This window comes from Lycium ferocissimum, unplaced genomic scaffold (assembly GCF_029784015.1).
Source record: "Lycium ferocissimum isolate CSIRO_LF1 unplaced genomic scaffold, AGI_CSIRO_Lferr_CH_V1 ctg1593, whole genome shotgun sequence".
Taxonomy (NCBI): Eukaryota; Viridiplantae; Streptophyta; class Magnoliopsida; order Solanales; family Solanaceae; genus Lycium; species Lycium ferocissimum.
Genome location: NW_026716325.1, coordinates 22,826 through 45,091, shown reverse-complemented (window position 1 = coordinate 45,091; position 22,266 = coordinate 22,826). Strand labels below are relative to the sequence as shown.

The window sequence follows — 22,266 nt, the reverse complement described above, 5'->3', positions numbered from 1 at the left end:
ATTTTCTCTATGAATTTCTTTGTCTAGTTTTCTATCGGTATATATTTAGTTGTGAACCTAATTAATAATTTATCCATTTTAATTTATTTATTTGGTTTTGATTTGACACAGAATTTAAGAAAGTAATTGAATTTTGTGGTCTTAAATTAAAAATATATATAATGTATCAAAATGTTATTTAGTCTTGTGATCTTAAACATGTCATTTAAAAAAGTGAAATTAAAAAAGGTATTTTTTAAAAGCTAAAAAGGAAAATAAGACAAACAAATTGAAATGAAAAGAGTAGTATCTAAAATAGTACTAGTTTGAGGTTGTTGTAGAAATTAAAAATTTTTAATCCTGAATTCATCTCTGAATAAATGCGATCCGTTCTTACTCAGAAGTTTCGAATCGAGCCTTAAGAATGATCGTCTTAATTGACCTCAAAAATGAGTAGTTGAGCTCAAAAACGAGTTTAATATAAATAAAAAAAATACTGAATTATTTCTCTCTCAATCTCTCTCTCTCTCTCTCTTTTTTTTTTTTTTTTTTTTTTTTTTTTTTGTGTGTCTTGATTTGGTAGCACATGTTTTTCAGCTGTCCACAGTTTGGTTTCTCAGATCCATTGGGTCATTTTCTATATGCCGTGGCTTTTGTCTTTGTGAGCGGATAAAGCTATGTATTGTGTGAATTTACTGAAAACACCCTGCACCAACTTTGTTGACAAGGGTGTTTTTGTCTTCTAATTTTCGTTGTGAATTTGGTTGAGAATTTAGTAGAATCTAAATGGATCTATGGTGGGGGCATGGGAAAATAATTTTTGGTTTTTATGGATTACTGAGTCATGTCAACAAAAAGCGTACACTTGAAAAATCCAAAATTATTAATGATATTTAACAAAGACAATTTAAATAAGATGATATAGATAGTGTCATCTTGAACCAAGGGTCTATCCGAAAACAGATCCCACCTGATTGATTATACTGAATATGTTGTTGTTGTTGATATAGATAGTTTCAATCAAGGGATTTTGATTAACTTGAAATTGTGGCATAATACATCTGTTGATCTTTTTTATTTGTTGTTTTAACCGACAAATTTGGCCCAAAGTACTTCTGTTTGAGAAATCAAAAAAAGTATTAATTATTTCTTAAAACTCATACTTAATACTTCAAGAAGGCATATCGTTAATTTATTCATGGGGATAAGAATAATTTAGTTAATATTCTTTATAGTCGATGCTAAATGATTTTCTTAATGATGAGTCAAAATCTTAAGCACCTTATAAGCACTTTTAATATTTATCAAACACGTTAATAACTCAAAATTATTATTTATAAACTAATTTAATCAGCTTATAAGCTTAAGCAAACATTCTCATTTACAAACCTTATCTTACTCATCACGGTTAGTAAGAGATCCTGTAAAAATTATAAAGTGGATAATGATGACAAAATGGACAAGATTATTGAATAAAAAAGGGCAAAATAAACACGAAACTTTCTTGTTACCGAAAATATTGAATGGATAACTTCGAAATCTCGAAGTCTCCACTTTGGTACGTAGTTTGGTAAAAATTGTCAGCTAGCTGAATAGCATAGCTTTGTTTGGTTAGTCAATTAATATTAGTAGTGTTTGAACCACCAATAGTTAATGGTTGGGGGTTGATACCAGATAACAGTATCAATTTATTGTGTGGTATTTTATGAGAAATAATTTTTTTTAAGAAAATTTCACCCGGTAATCAATATATGCATTAGGACTCGATTAATTTGGATTCGCACTACATATATTTCATTTAATAGAAAAATGCTTTCTAACAAAAAAAATTTCATACTCAAGACTCGAACTCGAGACCTTTATTCATTCTACCACAACTTTTATTGATATGAGAAACAATGTTTACTCATAGATTGTCGAAGTTACCATGGATAATCTCCGACTTACGAAAAAATAAGTTTAATTAATTTAACTCTTTATGATCCATTAAAAAAGTTATTGTTTCTAGTAGTTATTAAATGACTCTTTTTTCTAGTAGCTTGAATCACACAATCAATAAACTAAACAATTTTTGGTCTCTTTTAATATTTTGGAAAGATCATCTTCTACGTATCTTTTCTTGAAGCACAAAAAAACATTTGTGGTCTCTTTTTGTTGCTAATCAGGCTTCTTTCGTGGTGCATTATTCATGCCACAACAAATGCTTTCTCTTTTTTCTTTTTGTTTTTTCTATTGTATATTATTGGTAGTTGGAAGGTCGAATTGACGGGGGTAGAGCTATAATATTATGTATGGTTCAGATGAATCTAATAGCTTTTTCTTAGAACATTTATTCGTATTAAAAAATTCATTAAATATGTATAAATGTCTAACTGCTAACCCAGTAATTACTAAAACATGCTAAGCGGTATTTTTAAAATTCATAAACTTCAAACCGCTGCATCTAATTCTCGTGCTCCCCGTACTAAAAATCGTAGACATGATTTATAAATAACTCAATATTTGCTTGTCCAGCGGAATGTAACTTGATCACACTTTGAACGGTTGAAATGTTTTCCATCAAATCACTAAAAATCAGGAGAAAACAAAAGACTTTTTTTGGGTCCTAATTATCGGTTTTATCGAAATAACACTAGTAATTAGCACTATAAGTTGCTCTCTCTCTCTCTCTCTCTAATTATATTAAGAAACTTGTCGAATGTGGAGAAAGTAGGGGAACACTGTAATCAAAAGGTCATTCGCCCAAATACCCCTATTTTAGGGTGGTCTTTAATTTTGGGAAAACTACGTATATATACGTTTAAATATTTACTGGCTTTGTGATAGTTTTTCTTATTTACAAAACATAACGATATTTTACGAAACATGACGGATTTTCATATATTTTTCTTTTTTTATTTTATTTTCAAAAAAAAAATTAATTTTTTTTTTTTGCTCGAAGGCTTAAAAAATTACCTCAAATTTTTGTGTATGAAAAATGTATGAAATGTTCATGGGTAAGCGAAATTTTTAATATAGCTTTTCATACACAAAGTGTGAATGAAATTCTAAGTCTTGAGCGAGATATACACATTTCATACCATTCTCATACATAAAATTTTGAACGTAACGTTTAAGTCTTGATCGAGATATACACATTTCATACACAAAATTTGAGCGAATTTTTTAAGCCTTGAGCAAAATATACATATTTCATACACAAAAATTTAAGCGATTATTTTAAGTCTTGAATGTTGTATCAAAGTTGTATACAATGTTGTTGTAGTTGTATTAATTTTAGAGAAATCTAACATGAACTTTATACACGAAAATGTGAACGAAATTCTAAGCCTTGAGCGAGATACAAATTTCATACCGTTTTCATACATACAATTTTGAGGTGATTTTTAAGCCTTGAACGAGATATACACATTTCATACAGTTTTCATACACTAAATTTTGAGCGAACTTTTTAAGCCTTGAGCGAGATATACACATTTTATACATAAATTTTTGAGCGAAAAAAATAAAAAACTATTTTTTAAAAAAATAAAAAAATATTTTGTTTTAAAAAAATAATTTTTTAAAAAAAATATTTAAAATAAAATAAAATATATGTTTGTTATAGGGTTTGCAATATTATGTTTTGTAAATAGAAAACTATCGTCACGTTTCGTAAATATTTCTCCTTAATATGTATATATACGTAATTCACCTTTTAATTTTCGTCCTTAAATTTGTGGTCATTAATTTTGGCCCTTCAGCACCTTTGACGCGGCATACTTTAGATTTTCCTATAAAATTTACATTTACGTATGATAACATTCCATAAAAACATAACAAAAAATTTTCAACACTTAATATAATTTGAAATATACTACACAAATTATGCCGTATAATTTAATTCCTACAAACTTACGGTTTGCGCAAAATTCAGCTTCCGAAGATAAATATGTCTTACGTAAATAAGAAGTGTTTTAAATATTTACCAATGCGGTTGAAGGACTATACGTGCGAAAACGTCTTAATCAAAATTCAAAAGATATTTCAGCCCATAATTTTTCATCTACCGTCTGTGGCCCAACCAGCACACATTCTCTCTGAACTGTTAATGGGCCGTAACCCATCCATTGAGCATCTAAAACTAATTATTCCCAGCAGTTTGGAATGGATATAATGTGCATATACAGAAAGGAGATGCAGAAGGGAGAATAACCTATATATACACAAGATATTCTCCTATATGTACACAAGAACATGACATATTTACAAGACATGATGATATTTTTTAGTTTACAAAATATACCAATAGATTTCTTACAAAACATATACAAAAAAATTCGCTCAAAATTTTGTGTATGAAAATTGTATAAAATGTGTATATCTCGGTCAAAGCTTAAAATTTTTGCTCAGAATTTTGTATATGAAAACTGTATAAAATGTGTATATCTCATCGCGGCTTAAAATTTCCGCTCAAATTTTCATGTATGAAAAGTGAAATAGGTATAAAATATGCATATCTCGCTCAAGGATTAGAATTTCGCTCATATTTTTGTGTATAATATTCATGTTAGATTTCTTGAAATTTAAAACAACTACAACAACATTATATACAATATTCATACAAATTTAATACAACAATAACATAGAAAACTTAAAAAACAAATTTCTGAAACATAAGTCATGATTCTACCATCATTCATACAGTTTTATGCTTTTACATAATTCACGATTCTACCATTATCATGCAATTCATTACCCAGTCTCCTAAGAACTAAACTATTTACAACAATAATAATTAGAAAATTCCAGAAACTAATTCAAATCATTAATCATGTAAAACTTAAAAACATAAACACAAATTAATTATTTAAACAAATTCGTGAATTATCCCCCAACTTTCGCAACAAAACTAAATCCCTAGACTTCACTACACTATCTTGAGTAAGGTTCCCAGATTTTTCCGTCGCAGAGCCATACAACAGCCGATATCGCTGGTGGAAGATGAGGAAGTCATCAGAATCCTTGCTGGCAAGAAGGCAACCTTTTTCTTGAGGACTTCCATGTCTTCCTAGAAGCCATCATCGGAGTCGCTATCGGAGAAATCTTCATCGTCATCGAAGACCACTAGGAATCCCGGATTCACTTAAGTTAGTGTTTTTTTAAGCCCTCAACTATCGAAGGAGAACGAGGGGTGGAACAAATTTTTGGGTTTAGAGGGATTGGAATTTCCGCCCATAGGGAGAAGGGTGGGCTTTTAATTTTTTAGATCTGGTATGTTTTATAATTAAGTTGGTATATTTTATAAATAAGGAAAAGTATCCTTACTTTTTTATAATGTAGGATCTTAACAAGTATTAATATGTCATTTAGAACTATCGAATTGAAATCGAAAATTTTGGTATATATGGAATTATCAGATTGAATTTTTTTTTTTTAAAAAAGAAATATTCTAAATTTCGGTATTCTAGTTTAAGTCTCAAAAAATTTATTATTCGATAAGGTATCCGATATTTAGAATTAAAAAAATACTGAGAGTACTACTCCATCATTCTCAAATTATTTGTCGCTTTTTTTGTTACACACTCCTCTTAAGAAATATTAATTAGGAGGGGTATTTGAGCTATTTTACCCTTATTAATTATAATCTCTCTATTAAATGTTTACTTTATTTTTGTGCCATTTGCATTAATGACAAAATTCTACTAAGGGTAAAATGGATAAAAATAATTAATTATGCCTTAAACTTCTATGACGACAAATATTTTGAGACAACTATTTTAGTACGACTGCCATAATTTGAGACAAATAATTTGATTTGATTCCTTAACATGTGATATTTCCTCATTTTACAGATATAGTAAGTTAATTTGTGCACTTGATCATGAAGTGTAAGGCGGATGGAGCATTATCCAAAATACGTGCTAAATTTATATGAAAAATTCTTTTACATGTAATATTATGAACCTCATTTTTAGATATGATTTAATGCTAAAATATTTAAAAGTGCACTTGATCATGAAGTGTATGTTCTTACTTCTTAGGTCGAAATAATGACACAACGGTATTTGCAGTTCATACATACATAATAATGGTTACCTTTCCTTTCACGCACTCTCCGAGTTCCAATTCTAGGAGACATAAAAGAAGGATCATACCAAATTTAATTAGTTATAATATTATAATATTAAAACACTAATAAAAAAAGAAATCATACAGAATTTAATTAGGTATATAGCATTTTAGAAACATAAATATCGAAATGATGAAGCATATGGAAATATTACTGCTTGCTGGAAGCCTGCCGGAACATGCCTTCAAAATTATATAGCAGACTCCTCGAGCACTAGAAGTAGAAACTTAGAACCGTATTTGATCTAACACATCTATAAGTATGTAGTTAAGAAAATAAAAATATGGAGAAGTTCGAGTTTTATAGTTTATAACGTGACTCATAATGAAGTAATTTTGAAGAGCAAAAATTGAAAACCAGCTCATTTGAAGGGTAGAAATTAAAGACCAGCACAAAATAGGGAAAAAGGTGCAAATGACCCACTCACAATGGGCAATAGAAGAAACCACTTTACCTTTTAACCTTTTATATGCATCACGTCACGGATGATTGGATGAACATAATCAAACTAGGCATCAAAATAGTCTTCACTAAAGAGTTTAAATTTTATGCCCTATCAGTGTAAATAATTTTTTACTTTTTACAAATGATATCTGGTAAGCCTATGAAATTTAAAATCTTGAAAATAAGCGTGTATATTACTTAGATCATAAAGCATAAACCAATAACTCAGACAAGATTACACGACATTTTGACAACATTAATCAATAAAAACCACATGATAGAATCCATAGTTGTATTGGCCAAGTTACTTTCAAGTCTAAAAGAGAAGAAAAGGCTTTATACACCTGCACCTAAGCTCAAACACTTGAAAGATGAAAAGTTTAAGAAGTGAACTTCACTAGTCACTACAAATTATTTTAACTTACAAGAGTATAGGAGCAGAGCTACTTATTCATTTCTTAGGAGGTTTGGGTCATAACAGCAGAAACCATTGTGTTCATTCCACACATGCCATGTCCTCTACAAAGCTTGTAGTATCCATGTTCTCCCCATCGCTTTCCCCACGAGTTCTTTATGATCCAGTATGGCTGGTTGCTCAATCTCAGAATCGAGAACCCCTTCGAGCCATAACCAACTAGCAAAACACCATGGTTAATCCACCTCTTTCCACATATTAACGGGCACGATACACCTCCGATGTACGTTTGCATAAACACAGCGTTCAACCCAACTACACAAAAACAGAAAGAAGAGAAATTGACATACATAACTGCCCACCAAAATAATAGCCAACCAATGTACAATTTTTGTATATGAATGTATAATATACATAAAATATATATATAAAATATACATTTTGCATAAACACAGCGTTCAACCCAACTACACAAAAACAGAAAGAATAGAAATTGACATACATAACTGCCCACCAAAATAATAGCCAACCAATGTACAATTTTTGTATATGAATGTATAAATACATAAAAAATATATATAAAATATACATTTTGTATCCATCTAAATATACATAAAATATATATAAAATATACATTTTGTATCCATAATAATGTATATTTTTGTATGTTTGGCTAGCGAATGTAATTATTTTTGGCTGACTGGCCAAATGTGTAACTTGCCCAAGGAAAAAAAAAAACGAAGTACACTTTAGTCTAGAGGTGATCTTTGTGCACACATCATATCAACGAATAGTTGCAATGAAAGTGTGCTTACCTGCAAGAGGTCCATTATTGACTAAATAAGCAGCGATTTGTTGCTCGTCGATGGGAATATTGGTGAAATTGGACACTTCTACAGCGACTTTGTCTGGTCTAAACTTGCATTCGCCACGTTTACCAGTGTATGGGTAAGAGTCTTCATCTTGTATTCCTCCGGCCTCGATTAAGTACTTGTATGCATTTGTCATTAGGCCTCCCGAGCATCCAGAATCACAAGCTTTTTTATCCTTTTTATCACACTTCATTTGGAAGAGAAAAAAGAAATGTCATCAGTCATGAATGTATTGAGAACTAAGTACTAAACAAAGGCACAAATAAAGCAGGATATTTAAATATACAAATCTGAAAAGAGCTAACCGTGTGATCACAATCTACAAGCTGTTGTTCACTAAGATTTAGAAGCTTGCCGGTGGCAATGAAGTTGGCTCCTTCAATGGATCCTGTGGTACTAAACGCCCAGCATGATCCGCAAGTCCCCTGCATTCATTGGCAGGGATGAGAATCACTAAGCCATAACACTTTCATACTTTTTCCCTTTGAAGGGATAGGAATTTGCAATGAGAATAGATACGACTCGTAGGCTTGTAGCTATAGTTGAGGAACAAAATTGATTTATCCAGTGGGACTAGCCGACTAGATATGGTTTGATCTGACGCAAAAACGTTACTCATTTCGTTAGGATATTGAGGTATCATATGGTAGCCAGTCTTAAATACAGTCTTTATAACATTTTGGGAAGTAATTCCATATGTATTTCGGGCTTTACCCAAAAGGGAAGCCCATTCAAATATTCTCAACAGCCACGGCAAAACCAAGGCCGAAGTTTGGAAATAGTTTTCAACCAGCAACAGGAACGCCTCAGTTAGAACCTCGCTAGCTGTGTCATTGCCCCAAGCACAAAGATCGTAATAATTTCATATAGGAGTAGTTAATAGATCGTCATTTCTCATGATCAAAGCTAAATAGCATTGATTAAAATATTCTCATTATATTCTGAAATGAAAAGAAATAAGCACTCCCTAACTTGTACTCCTACACGTCCTTTCGAATAAATTTTACATACTCGCAAACTACATTAATTGAAATTACTCCAAGCCACAATAATCAATTATTCAAAAATGTTTAAGAAAATACAGAAAAAACCTCTTTCATCTCTCCAAATAGTAACATCGCCACATAAAATGGAACTTAGTGAGTAATGCTATTCTACAAATTAAATTATTATTCCAATTTGATCTAAAAAGTTGTGGTAATAATAATTTTTTTTAATAACTATGTTGTTCGGGGCCACGGATACCTCACTAGTGTTTGTTTTTGTGGATGAAATCCAAACCTAAAACCTCACAGTTCTAAACTCATTTGCTGAAAAGCAAAAGGAGGCATTACATTGATGCAACGCTGAAACTATTTTTTAACTTTACTCATTCAAACTGAGTGAAACAACATTGAAATAGGCTTTATGTTTTGATTTGCAAATTTTTTTACAAGCTATTTCATCTCTGTTCATGTTTTGTTAATATGGGATCAACTGATAATATATACTCCCTCTCCCTCTGTTCCCTCTGTTCAATTTATGTGAACCCATTACTATTTGGGGAGTCTACGAGGTGGTTTTTGATCACGTTTTTCTTACATTTTTTCAAAATTATTTGAATTATAAATTATCATGACTTATAGTAATAGTTTTCAAATATATAAATTTTAGTTTTACAAACTTAAAATATCTAACAAAATTTACGGTCAAAGTTATAAAGTTTGACCCTCGTACTCTAAAAAGATTCACATAAATTGAAACGGAGGGAGTATATTTAACCAAAGATAGCTTTTCCCATACTGATACTATACTATACAACTCACCTGCATCTTCACCTCAGTAACGGCACCTTTCTCTCTCCAATCAAAACTCTCCGGCAAGCCTTTCACTTCCATCGGAGGCGCGTGGTGGGAACCAACCTGTCCCAACAAGGATGTCCGATCACCACCTTTAACGCCCATATACATCCTCTCAAACTCTTCCGACGTTAAATCAGAAAACTCCGTAACGCCGTGAACAGCCGTAGGATCCAAAGCCTGGTGCTCAGCTGCCCTCAGGAGATTCTTGGCGAAAACTCCTAGTCGGTGTATGTACTCCTCGCGTGTACTGTACTCTTTGCTGTATTCCTGTACGTATGGGTGTTAAAAACATCCAAATCGAAAAACCGAACCAAACAGGTTATATAAATTCATAGTTTTTGGGTTTGGTTTGGTTCTAAATATCAAAAAATCAACTAATATTTGATTTGATTTGGTTTTATTAAAACAACTACTCCATATGTCCCAATATTTACACTTTCTTTCATTATTTTGTACCGAAAAAAAGTCACAATATTTAAGCTATGTATGATTTGCATCCATACTTTAACCTTTTTTCTAAAAACTGTTTATATTTTGTCGGTCCCAAAAAAAGTCACATTTTTATATTTAGATACAATTTAACTTATGATATGATTTGCATCCATACCGATATCTAGGGCTTAACCTTTTTTTCTAAATTTATACCTTGTACCAAACGTGGTAATATCTAAAAATATTTTTTCTTAAGCGCAACAGATTATTCCTTTTTTCTTAAGCGGTGCCAAATAAATGGTGCCCAATAAATTCGGACGGAGAGAGTATGAAATTTACCTTAAAAAAATTATACTTCTCGTACACTTTATTCACTTGGTTAAAGTTTCTAAGCTTAGATAGATCTTAATGCATTTTCTCCTTCATTCAAGAAAACTATAGCTCCCGCAATAAAAGGTAATAACGAATTATAAGTTTGAAAATTAATGAAAAAACCTTTTTTTAAGTAGGCGTTTGGCCATAAGAATTATTCACCGGATTTTTTTCCCACTTTTTTCACTTTTCACCGTTTGGTGATAAAATTTTTGAAGTTGTAAACGCCTACTTATTCACGGGATTTTTTTTTCCCACTTTTTTCACTTTTCACCGTTTGGTGATAAGAATTCCGAATACAACTTGAAGTTGTATTCGGGAATACCAAAAACTCATTTTTCAAAAAATTTCACTTTTTTCACTTTTTCACCAAAAACTACAATTTCATGAACTATGGCCAAACTCCAACTCCAAAATTCCAAAAAAAGTGATTTTTTTTTTTTAAAAAGCTAAGAATTATCATTAGGTTAAACCAAACTCACAACAACCAAACGATGAATATGTAGTATTTTTAGTTTTTGGTTTTAATAATTAAAAAATGGGGCTAAAGTGTATTTGGCCAAAATCGACTCATAAACACGCCCACCTGTATGAATGACTTGAATCGGTGCTCGGCGGTGGTGCCGAGGAGGTGGTGGTGGTGGTTTCCGCGGTGCGCGGTGGTGACTTGCCGGATTATGGAATTTTCTGGAATTGCTGATGTTGTATGGTGGAAGGAAAGTAGAGAAAGCGTGCATGTTAGAATTGTAACGCTTAATGCATATGTTAGACCCCCTCCTTTTTCCATTTTTTTTCTGGTGCTTTTGCTGATTGTTTGGTTTTTTGCTCTGCTCCAAATTGCTTTGCCTCTTCAAGTAATAGAGTGAAGAAGAAAAGAGGAAAATTGAAGGGTCAATCTAGGGAATAGAAAGTAAAAGGCGTCACTGTTCAATCTTCAAAGCAGCATGCAGATTATTCACTTGGTTATAAAACACGTAGAAGGGGTTTGAAACGGCAAGCTTCTGACTGATCTCCACGTGCACAACTACTTCGCCCCCCACTTTTTGTTACAAAATTGCCCCCCTCTCTTTCTTCATTTACACATTACTCCCCTCCCAACTACTTAAACCATACGTCTCAACTAATACTCCTTCCGTCCAGGTGTTCTGCTTCTTTTTCGGTCAATCTCAAAAAATAAATTGAAAATTCAAACATTTTACGTGACAAGCTTATAATCATAAAATTCAATTGATATTTTAGTACATTATATACATCTTTAAATTAGGATCTCATAATTCATAAATCTCTCTTTATTTCTTAAACTTCGCATTTAGTCAAACTGGGAGGGATTACATTCTTTTGAAAATTTTCAAAATGAATATAAACGTATTTCGCAAAAAACATATTAGATATTATTTATTCAAAAAATAGAAGGCAAAAACTAACCGCTGACGGAGTAAATGGATATACAAAACGTTGCTGGGGAGCACAAATTTAAAAATTGATACTCTTGAGTTTTGGCGGTCTGCAATTCCTTCGACACATGATTGTATCGTTTCAGCCAATATTGGGCAGTAAGCACGATCAGGGGCGGACCCAACGTGTTGGTGGGGGGCACGTGCCCCCCTTTGAAAAAAACCCTATATATATACTCCCTCTGTTTCAATTTATGTGAACCTATTTCCTTTTTAGTCTGTGATAAAATGAATGACCTCTTTCCTAATTTGAAAACAAATTCACTCTATGAAATGATTTACAGCCACACAAATATTCAAGATTTATTTTGAACCACAAATTTCAAAAGTCTTCATTCTTTCTTAAATGTCGTGCCCAGTCAAATGGGTTCACATAAATTGAAACGGAGGAAGTATATATTTGTATACCTTGAAAAACTATGATATATTTTAAAAGGACCCCTCAAACATAATTGCAAAAAATAGTTCAGTTGGTAGGAGTGCTCCTGAGTTCTCACTGGTCACCACCCGAGATCAAATCTCAACTCCAACACAATTTTTTTCACCTATATGCTTGTATTTTCGCCACTGCTACGCTATTAATGACCGGTCCGACACGGTATTATCCCTCAGTCATCATTTAAAATTTTGTTCCCGTGTATGTTAAGATAATGGTGCCCCCGCCGTCTTAAAATCCTAGGTTCGCCTTTGAGCACGATAGGATTCTTCCACAAAGTTTATGATCACCTGTGGTACCCTTTTCTTGTAGTACATTTCAGCCTTGCGAATAAATCTCCATCCTCTTCAATAAGCTTGATCACACGCTCAATCTTCCCTTGCATATCTAACACCACATATTTATGTATAAATGGAGTTGTTGGTTTTCATACTCAATTACAAACAAAAAAACACTGGAAAGCAAGAGAAAAGTTGCAGGAGATTGCAATAGAGATGATATATAGAAAGAGAATAGCACATTTGATTGACAGCGCCACCATTGACCGCTTTGAGCTTATATCGTTCGGATTCCTTGAAAATGTCAACAGGTGCATGTGGACATTTTTGGAGGATCTGTCACGAGGGCTTCAAGATTTTTAGAGAGTACTGTTATTATCTGTAAAGCACAACAGTGATTAGTATATCAACTCAGTTTACTTATAGCACAAGCTATATCAGGTCGTGTACAATTCATTATGTACATCAAACTTCCCAACACTTGAGCATAATCCAATTGAGACTTGTTTTGACCTTTATTCTTTACAAAGGACTGGTTCAAATCAATTGGAGTTCTCGCGACTCTGAAATTCAAATATTTGAATTTTTCAAGTACCATTTTAATGTAATGAGATTGAGACAATGCTAAACCTTGAGGAGTTCTTTGAATTTTAAATCCTAGAATTAAATCAGCAACTCCTAGGTCTTTCATATCAAATTTGCTAGCAAGCATGCGTTTTGTAGCATTTATGTCGGCAATGTCTTTACTCATTATCAACATATCATCTACATATAAACAAACAATGACTATATGATTTGGAGTGTTCTTAATATACACACATTTATCACACTCGTTAATCTTGAACCCGTTTGCCAACATTGTTTGGTCAAATTTTGCATGCCATTGCTTGGGTGCTTGTTTTAGTCCGTAAAGAGACTTAACAAGTCGGCACACCTTCTTTTCTTTTCCTGGAACAACAAACTCTTCAGGTTGTTCCATATAGATTTCTTCCTCCAAATCTCCATAAGAAGGCTGTTTTAACATCTATTTGATGGATTTGAAGATTGTACACAGCGGCTAGCGCTATTAGCACCCGAATGGATGTAATTCGTGTTACCGGTGAGTACGTATCAAAACAATCAAGACCTTCTCGTTTTCTAAATCCTTTAACAACAAGTCTTGCCTTATATTTGTTAAATGTGCCATCGTCCTTTATTTTCCGTTTGAAGATCCATTTGGAACCTAAGGTTTTATTTCCTGGAGAAAGGTCAACCAATTCCCAAGTATGATTGTTTAATATGGATTCTATTTCACTATTGATTGCCTCTTTCAAATATTGTGCTTCTAAGGAAAACATAGCTTCTTTAAAAGTTCGAGGTTCATTTTCCAACAAAAATGTTAGAAAATCTAGTCCAAAGGATGTAGATGTCCTTTGACGTTTGCTCCGTCTTGGATTTTCCTCACCATGAATATTGTCATTTACTTCTTCACGAGGTCATTTAGATCTTATGCTAGACGTCTCACATTCAATTTTATGCGGATATATATTTTCAAAAAATTCAGCGTTGCCTGATTCAATTACCGTGTTCACTTGAATCTCGGGATTTTCTGATTTATGAACCAGAAATCGATATGCTTTACTGTTCGTTGCATATCCAATAAAAACACGTATCAACTTTGTCCTATTTTTACCCTCTTAGGTTTAGGAACTTGCACTTTCGCCAAACACCCCCACACTTTGAAATATTTCATGTTAGGATTTCTTCCTTTCCATTTTTCATATGGGATGGATTGTGTTTTGCTATGGGGAACTCGATTAAGTATTCTATTGGCAGTAAGAATAGCTTTCCCCAAGTTACTAGTAAACTTGAGAACTTATCAATAATGCATTCATCATTTCTTTTAAGGTTCTATTTTTCCTTTCTGCAATCCCATTGGATTGAGGTGAATATAGAGCAGTTGTTTGATGAATAATGCCATATTCCAAACAAATCTCTTCAAAAGGAGATTCATATTCACCACCTCTATCACTTCTGATCATTTTAATCTTTTTATTTAGTTGTGTCTCCACTTTATTTTTATATTGCTTGAATGCATTAATTGCTTCATTTTTACTATTAACTAAATAAACATAGCAATATCTTGTGCTATCGTCAATAAAAGTTATAAAGTATTTTTTTCCACCGCGAGATGGTGTTGACTTCATGTCGCAAATGTCGATGTGAATTAAGTCTAAAGGACCTGAATTCCTTTGAATTGACTTAAAAGGATGTTTAACATACTTTGATTCCACACATATTTGACACTTGTTTTTATTACATTCAAACTTAGGCAATATTTCTAAATTAATCATTTTCCGCAACGTTTTGAAGTTGACGTGACCCAAACGTGAATGCCATAAAGAATTTGACTCAAGCAAGTAAGAAGAAACAACATTCTTATTCATTTCAATCACTATTACATTGAGTTTGAAAAGGCCCTCATTCAGATAACCTTTTCCTAAGTACATATCATTCTTGCTAAGTACAATTTTTTCAGAAACAAAAATGCACGTAAACCCGTTTTTAACGAGAAGTGCAACAGAAACTAAATTCTTCCTAATATCTGGAACATGGAGAACTTTATTTAGCGTCACCACTTTTCCTGACGTCATCTTCAAGCAAATCTTTCCAACTCCTTCAACCTTGGCAGTCGACGAGCTTCCTATAAAGATAGTCTCGTCTGGACCTGCGGGAGCATAGGATGAAAATAATCCTTTGTTAGAACACACATGGCGAGTAGCCCTAGAGTCAATCCACCATTCTTTAGAGTTTCCTACCAAATTACATTCGGAGAGCATGGCACATAGGTTCTCCACTTCATCGTTTGTTTCAATCATATTTGCTTGACGCTTTTTGTTTTCTTTCTTCAGAGCTCTGCATTCCGCAGCCTTGTGTCCTATTTTTCCGCAATTGTGGCAACTGCCTTTGAATTTTGTCTTTGGCGAAAAATTCTTAGGTCCAGACGAACTCTTTCTCTTGTTGTTTTTCTTTGGTGCCTCTTCAACAACATTTGCCCCGCAAATGTTGAACTTGCTCCCGCAATTGTTGAACTTGCTCATGACTTCTTTTCTGTAGCCTTATTGTCTTCTTCTATTCTTAGGCGCACAATCGGATCTTCAAACTCTTTTCATTTGTGTTTCAAGTAATTTTTGAAGTCTCTCCACAGCGGAGGCAACTTCTCAATAATCGCTATTGCTTACTTGAAACAGTCGTTTATGACCATACCTTTAATTAATAAATTAACATTAGAAACATAATCAATATATTTAATAAAAATATTGATTCGGATTATACCTTCCGCTAGAAGATCATGGATTATGATTTGTAGTTCCTGAACTTGTGACATAACGGACTTGCTGTCCACCATTTTGAAATCCAAGAACTTTGCAGCCACGAATTTCTTCAATCCCGCGTCTTCTGTTTTGTACTTCTTCTCAAGTGCGTTCCACAATTCTTTAGACATTTTACACACACTGAAGACATTATACAAGCCATCCTCTAAGCCATTGAGAATGTAGTTTTTGCACATAAAATCAGAATGTTTTCATGCCTCAAGTACCATAAATTTCTCGTTATCGTGAGTGTCCTCGAGGCAAGACGGGGAATGTCCTCATTGATAAATCTTTGTAGGCTAAGGGTGGTCGGATAAAAGAACATTTTCTGCTGCCACCTTTTGAAGTCGATCTGCGGTAATTTTTTTGGCTTTTACTCCTTGGCCAACGCTGGTGCCGGTGTAGTGCGACTCGACGACGCAGTAGCCGTTGCCGCTGTGGCGGTACCATTCACAGACTTAGTTTGTTGTTCTGTTCCAGTAGTCATTTTCTGAAAAGAAATTGACACACAAATGATATTAATAAATCAGTGAAGTTTTAATCTTCAAACTGAATATAAACTCGATGAAGAATTTATATCTTCAAATCGAGGACAAAAGACTAGATTAACTCGCTGAAGAGTTTATATCTTCAAATCGATTACAAATGACTAAATGCATATAGTTCCTTAAGCTTGTTATTATCCGTAAAGCACAGCAGTGATTAGTATATCAGTTTGTGTTCGTTAATCAAAACCAGAAACAGAAATAGTGAACACAACAATGTAGAAGAAGTAGAAAAATCTTCCGAGCCCACAAGTTGCTTGTGTACCCTTAAGGAAATATAACCCCCTCACTGTTGCCAAAGGATCTGGGTTACTTCCTCCCAGGATAGAACGGAAGAATGTTTCTGTAGTAGCGGCAATGCAAACCACAGAACTCCGACGAACTCAAATTAACGGAGCAAATCACAGGACACTTACAGTTAGTAGTGTTATACCCCATTTAAACCGGTTAAATTAGAGTACGACATATTGGTGATTCCTATTTTATTTATTTTAAGGAGTCGCCACCTAATTAATTTAAGGGTGAATTAGAACACCTATTTTATTAACTAAGGTAAGCTAACTAAACCCCGTTAATGGTCTGCTTAAATTTTAATTCTAGGTAAGGGTTCTAATTATCCTAAAGGGAAGGGGTTAGGCATCCTCTAGAATCCGTTAACTACGGTTTACCGGCCAAACTTAGGTTAATTAATTAGGGCTAAAGACGCGAATGTAATATTTAAAATTTAAGAAAATAATTTGTAAATACTGCTAAGGTTTTAAAAGAAAAAATGTAATAATGTCGTTTACTTATAAATATTATTAAGGCTTTAACTAAAAAATGCTCTTTGGAATAAAACTTATAGAAAAATATAATAATGTACATAAAGGGGAACCTCAAATGCCATTTAAAATAAAATTTATAAATATTGCTAAAGCTTTAAATATAATGCTATTTAGAATGAGGTTTGTAAAAAATTATGATAATTTGCCTAAAAGTGATAGCTTTCTAAGAAAAGAGTTTAGCAAATTCGAACTTTGGATATGTTATATGAATATAGCAATGTGGAATAATCTAGGTTTATTATAAATAGGATCCAAAAGGAAGTGAGTTTTCTTTCTCTTTTTATTTTTATTTTTTTTATTTAGCTTTATTTAACTATACTTAAAAAAAAAAACGCGTGATTAAGTCAAACTTGCGATACTTAAATTCATGTTTTACGTACTTGCTATATTTCAAATTTTAAGATGATAAAGAAACAAAAGGTAGTTCTCTAATTCAAAACATATGTTCTCATTAGTGAAAAATAATGATTCTAATAAATATAAATATTATAGATACTATAACTTATTCTAACATAAAAAGAAGAAAAATGAATCTTATGAAATTAATTATTAGCTTTCCCTTAAGTCAACTACCCATTACACTATGACTAAACCTATCAATTCATTAAGGCTCATCTAAGTTAACAAACAAAACAAACAAAGAGTTAGTTGCATAATACGAATTAAATGCACAAGATAAATGAAGGAATAGATAATTTAAAGTAAAATTTTCATAAACAGCTACCTTTTAGCTCCTTCTAACAACCTATAACTACATGTTATATATTTACAATTCGTAGCTAGATCTGTCTATATTTAGCTAGTCGGCGGTGTACTAAAATATAGTGCAAATATAGCGGAAATACAGACCACTGGGCTAGCGAAATTGCTATATTTATGAAAACAAAATCTGTTCCAATTTAAATTAAAATCAGTTTTATTGTTCCCTGATTCACGCAAATATCCTCCCATTCCATATCTGATCCCATATCGCATTCAAACAGCTAACAAATTCAAAAAAAATTGAATTCAAAAAAGTACATTCATATTTTTAACCAAAAATAAAAGATTCAACGATTAGTTCATCAAAAATCTTTGAAAAATAACAATATCAAACCAGTGAACAGAGTTCCATTAGAACGACGAATATATATTTGATTTCATCTGTTGAAATATCGAATTCAAGTTGACTTCATAATTGAGGTAACAATGTTTTCACTGCAACCTTTTTATTTTTCCGCCTTTTCTGAATTTTTGAATATACGAAAACTCAGATTCATAGATTCAATATATAATTTTATCAGCTAAATTGAATATAACACATTGCTGTATTCGAAAACAACAGGATAATGACTAGCGTAAGCTGCGTTGATCGTCATTACTCCGGTTTTTGGAACGATCGAAATCGTTTTTGTGAATTACAAAATTGATCTTGTTGTATTCACGATAATTGCAATTATGATGAGTTAGTTTCTACGATTACAAATCAATTAGGCGTGGATACTGTCAGGAAAACTATTTCAATAAAATATACTATTGAAGGCGATTTTCAACCAATTGAAATACACAACGATATGAGAGTTCGTGTGTACGTTGAGCTTAAGAGAGAAAACAGAGTTTTAGGGATGTATTCAATGTGCGTTAGTATTCATGATTTTGATGTTGAAGATGATGCGGTGGTAATCGTATTATTGGAGATGATGTGCTTGCAAATTGGATATAGCGAGAATCGGGATGGTATGGAAGTTTGTGATTCTACGGAAAGGTTGTTCTTCCGTTTGAGAATGATAACAATTTAATAATTTCGAAACCTTGAAGCGAAAGGAGTTTTTGTCGATCAAATTTACCAGGATAAGGAAACTTTGAAAATTGTGATGACGAAATATGCAATTCGTGGAAGATTCAATTTCAAAACAGTGAGATCGAATGCTATAAGTTATGTGTTTATAAATGTATTCTGGTGACTGAAAGTGCAGATGTATTTCTATTATATTTGTACTATATTTAGATGTTTTGTTAACTTATTTAACCAACTTGTTTATTAAAAAAAGGCTGATGCAATATATTTCTGATACGTTTTTTGGTATATTTGTACTGTATTTAATTGATATAGTATGTAATATTTGCATTGTATGATGTAGCTATACTCTGGCATGTTGGTCGCCAGAATGTAAATGGAAGTTCAGAGCGTCGAGAATTGGGGATTACGAAATGTTCGAGTTAGATTTTTTCGATGACGAACATACATGTCCGTTGAAAGACAAGGTGTATTCGCGTCGACAAGCAACAAGTTGGTTTATTGGAGAAGCGGTTGTCAAGGCGAAAATAACTAACCATAAAAGGAAGGTCACACACGGGATATAAAAGACGATGTCAAAAATGAATTTGGCACGTAGATGTTTATATGATGGCATGGAGAGCTAGAGAGAAGGCTATAAAAGATTTCGGAGGTGAACCAAATGATTCATGTACGAAGTTGCCGGCATATATATACATCCTTGATAAACGTATCTTGGATCGCTTGTTAAAATGCATAAATCACCAGAAAATGAGTTTATGTATTTGTTTGTAGCCCGAAAGCATTCATAAAGGGATTCGAGTGTTGTAGACCAATAGTTGTAGTGGATGGTGCACACGCTTAAATCAACGTATAATGGTACATTTGTGTCGGCAAGTACTTTGGATGGAAGGTATGTGTAATTCTATTCTATGATTTTTTTTTTTTTTTTATAAATACAACAATATGCTATTGATTTGCAAATAAAGCTGCTAAAAACATACTACGTATATATCTTTGGTGTTAATTTTTTGAATACTATATCTTTGAAATACACTGTAAATATGTGGTGAATATAGCATAAATATATACTGTTGTTTTAACAATAATGTTGCTAAAAACACATTTGTGAGATCAAAATTCAGTTAGAATATGTGTTGAATATCTTATAAATATACACTGACTTTTGTAGGTAATATCCTACCACTAACGTATGGTGTGATAGATTACGAGAATAATAAGTCCCGACGTGGTTCTTTGAAGCTGTTCAAGCAAGCTTATGGTGTTAGGAAAAATATGTGTGTCGTGTCCGACCGACATGAAAGCATAATACACGCAGTTTCTAAGGTGTATCCTACTATTCCTCATTTGGCTTGTATATGGCATTTGTGGAAAAATGTGACAAAGCAATACACAACAAACAGTGAGGTGTTGAGTCCATATTTTATTCACCGGCGAAGGCATACGGCCGGGGATGAGTTCGATAAATTGATGGAGAAGATTGGGAATGTTGATATTCGGGTAAAACGATACGGAAGATCTTTGGAAGGATAAATGGTCTAGTGCTTTATTCACTGTTAACGAGGGATGGACAATGACTTCGAATATAGCCGAATGTATTAATGGAAAAAAGCTAGTTCTTGCAAGAGAGTTACATATTTTTGATTTCCTTGAAAAGTGAGGAAGATGTTTGGTAGATGGAATTGCACAAATAGAAAAAATGGTACCTACACATTCACAACACGATGAGGCGGTATCAAAGTGTTGTCGATCAACGAGTACACATCAATACGAATGAGGGTATCTTTGGTTGCAGCACAAAATTTTAATCTATATTTTACTATATCTAATGTATATTTAACTATATTTCCAATATGGTAAAACTGCTCAGGTTCATGCTTGTTTTTTGGTTAAATGGTTCTCAGGTTGAAGCGTCAACTGAATATGTTTACACGAGGAATGATGGACCGAGGCGTTTCATAATCGATTTGAAGAAGAAAACTTGCGGTAGGATGTTCCAACCGGACGAGATACGTGTTCTCATGTACATGGCGGTTAAAGAATAAAAATTTGGCTATTCTTGATGCATATTGTTCGGAATTATTCAAGCCGAGAAACAGTTGTGAACACACATATGATGTGCCGGTTGATCCTCTTCCGATAAGGACCGAGGGAATGTTCTGAAAGTATATCGAGATGAAGTTGTTATGCCAGATCTATAAGAGACCCCTGGGAGGCCAAAAAAGAAGAGGGACAAGCCATTACGGGAGTTGATGATTGGTAAACGCAGGAATGCTTGCGGTAAATGTGGACGTCTTGGTCATAACAAGCGTTCGTGTGATAATCCGCCCCTCGTTAAGAAGAATAATTAAGTCCATTTTGATTTTATTTGTTAAGACAATTCTACTTTAAATTTCAGTTATTTTAGTATGATTGTATTTCACATGGTTGAACATCCGATGATTTTAGATGTTATGCTATATTGGTGGTTTAATGGGATTTGGAAAGTCTACTCTATGTAAACTGATTTGGCCTTTTGTTTTGGAATTAAGCTTTAATATTTGTATTTCGTATATATTTGGGCTATATTTTAGTTATTTTGTACGATACGTTAGATAAATCTTGTTAGGCTTCTTATTAATTGTATTTCATATATTTTTTACATATATTTGAGGTGTATTTAGATGAAATTTTAACTTTTGTAACACACTATACATTAAAAAATGGACTTATGGAATATATTTCAGATATATTTTATGTATATTTCGACTGTATTTAACTGGTTATATATACTACTTTATTAAATGAAGACATTTCACAGAAAATGAAAAATGGAACTTATACATTGAAAAAAATAACATACTTGAAAGAAACAACAATATAAAAACCATAAGGTGGTGTTCAACATTAATCATCCTAAAAAACATTCTTTGAAACGATATGTCCAAAATGAAAAAACGGCAACAAAAGTCGCAACCAACTACGCTATTGTTCAACATGAAAATAAAAAACACAAAAGACTTGGTGGCCTAATCAAGATCCTCTTTATCAAGCATCGTAATCAGCTGGTTTAATTGGTCTTGGAGTCGCTTTCGTTATCACTTGATGCATTGTTGTTTGACTTATCCCATGCATAGTCACATAAAAGGGCAA

General features: G+C 32.8%; 1 protein-coding gene and 1 pseudogene across 1 annotated transcript; both read right to left on the bottom strand.

Annotated features, from left to right (window-relative positions):
- Nucleotides 1-6,770: 6,770 nt before the first annotated feature.
- On the bottom strand, nt 6,771-11,390 carry LOC132042528 (probable cysteine protease RD19D). Its single transcript, XM_059433051.1, has 5 exons — nt 11,054-11,390; nt 9,628-9,930; nt 8,128-8,247; nt 7,766-8,009; nt 6,771-7,265 (listed from the first exon to the last, which is right to left on the bottom strand). The coding sequence occupies exons 1-5, from the start codon at nt 11,252-11,254 to the stop codon at nt 6,994-6,996; spliced, it is 1,140 nt and encodes a 379-aa protein (XP_059289034.1). The 5' UTR covers nt 11,255-11,390; the 3' UTR covers nt 6,771-6,993.
- Nucleotides 8,529-8,674, bottom strand: LOC132042529 (U4 spliceosomal RNA; annotated as a pseudogene).
- Nucleotides 11,391-22,266: the final 10,876 nt, after the last annotated feature.

Bases quoted from the DNA above. Each gene is read 5' to 3' on its own strand.
- LOC132042528 (XM_059433051.1), bottom strand. From the start codon at position 11,254: ATGGAAAAAGGAGGGGGTCTAACATATGCATTAAGCGTTACAATTCTA. The intron at 8,010-8,127 runs GTTAGCTCTTTT...TTCCAAATGAAG, and splicing joins TTGTAGATTGTGATCACACG to TGTGATAAAAAGGATAAAAA. The intron at 7,266-7,765 runs GTAAGCACACTT...GTTTTTGTGTAG, and splicing joins CAATAATGGACCTCTTGCAG to TTGGGTTGAACGCTGTGTTT.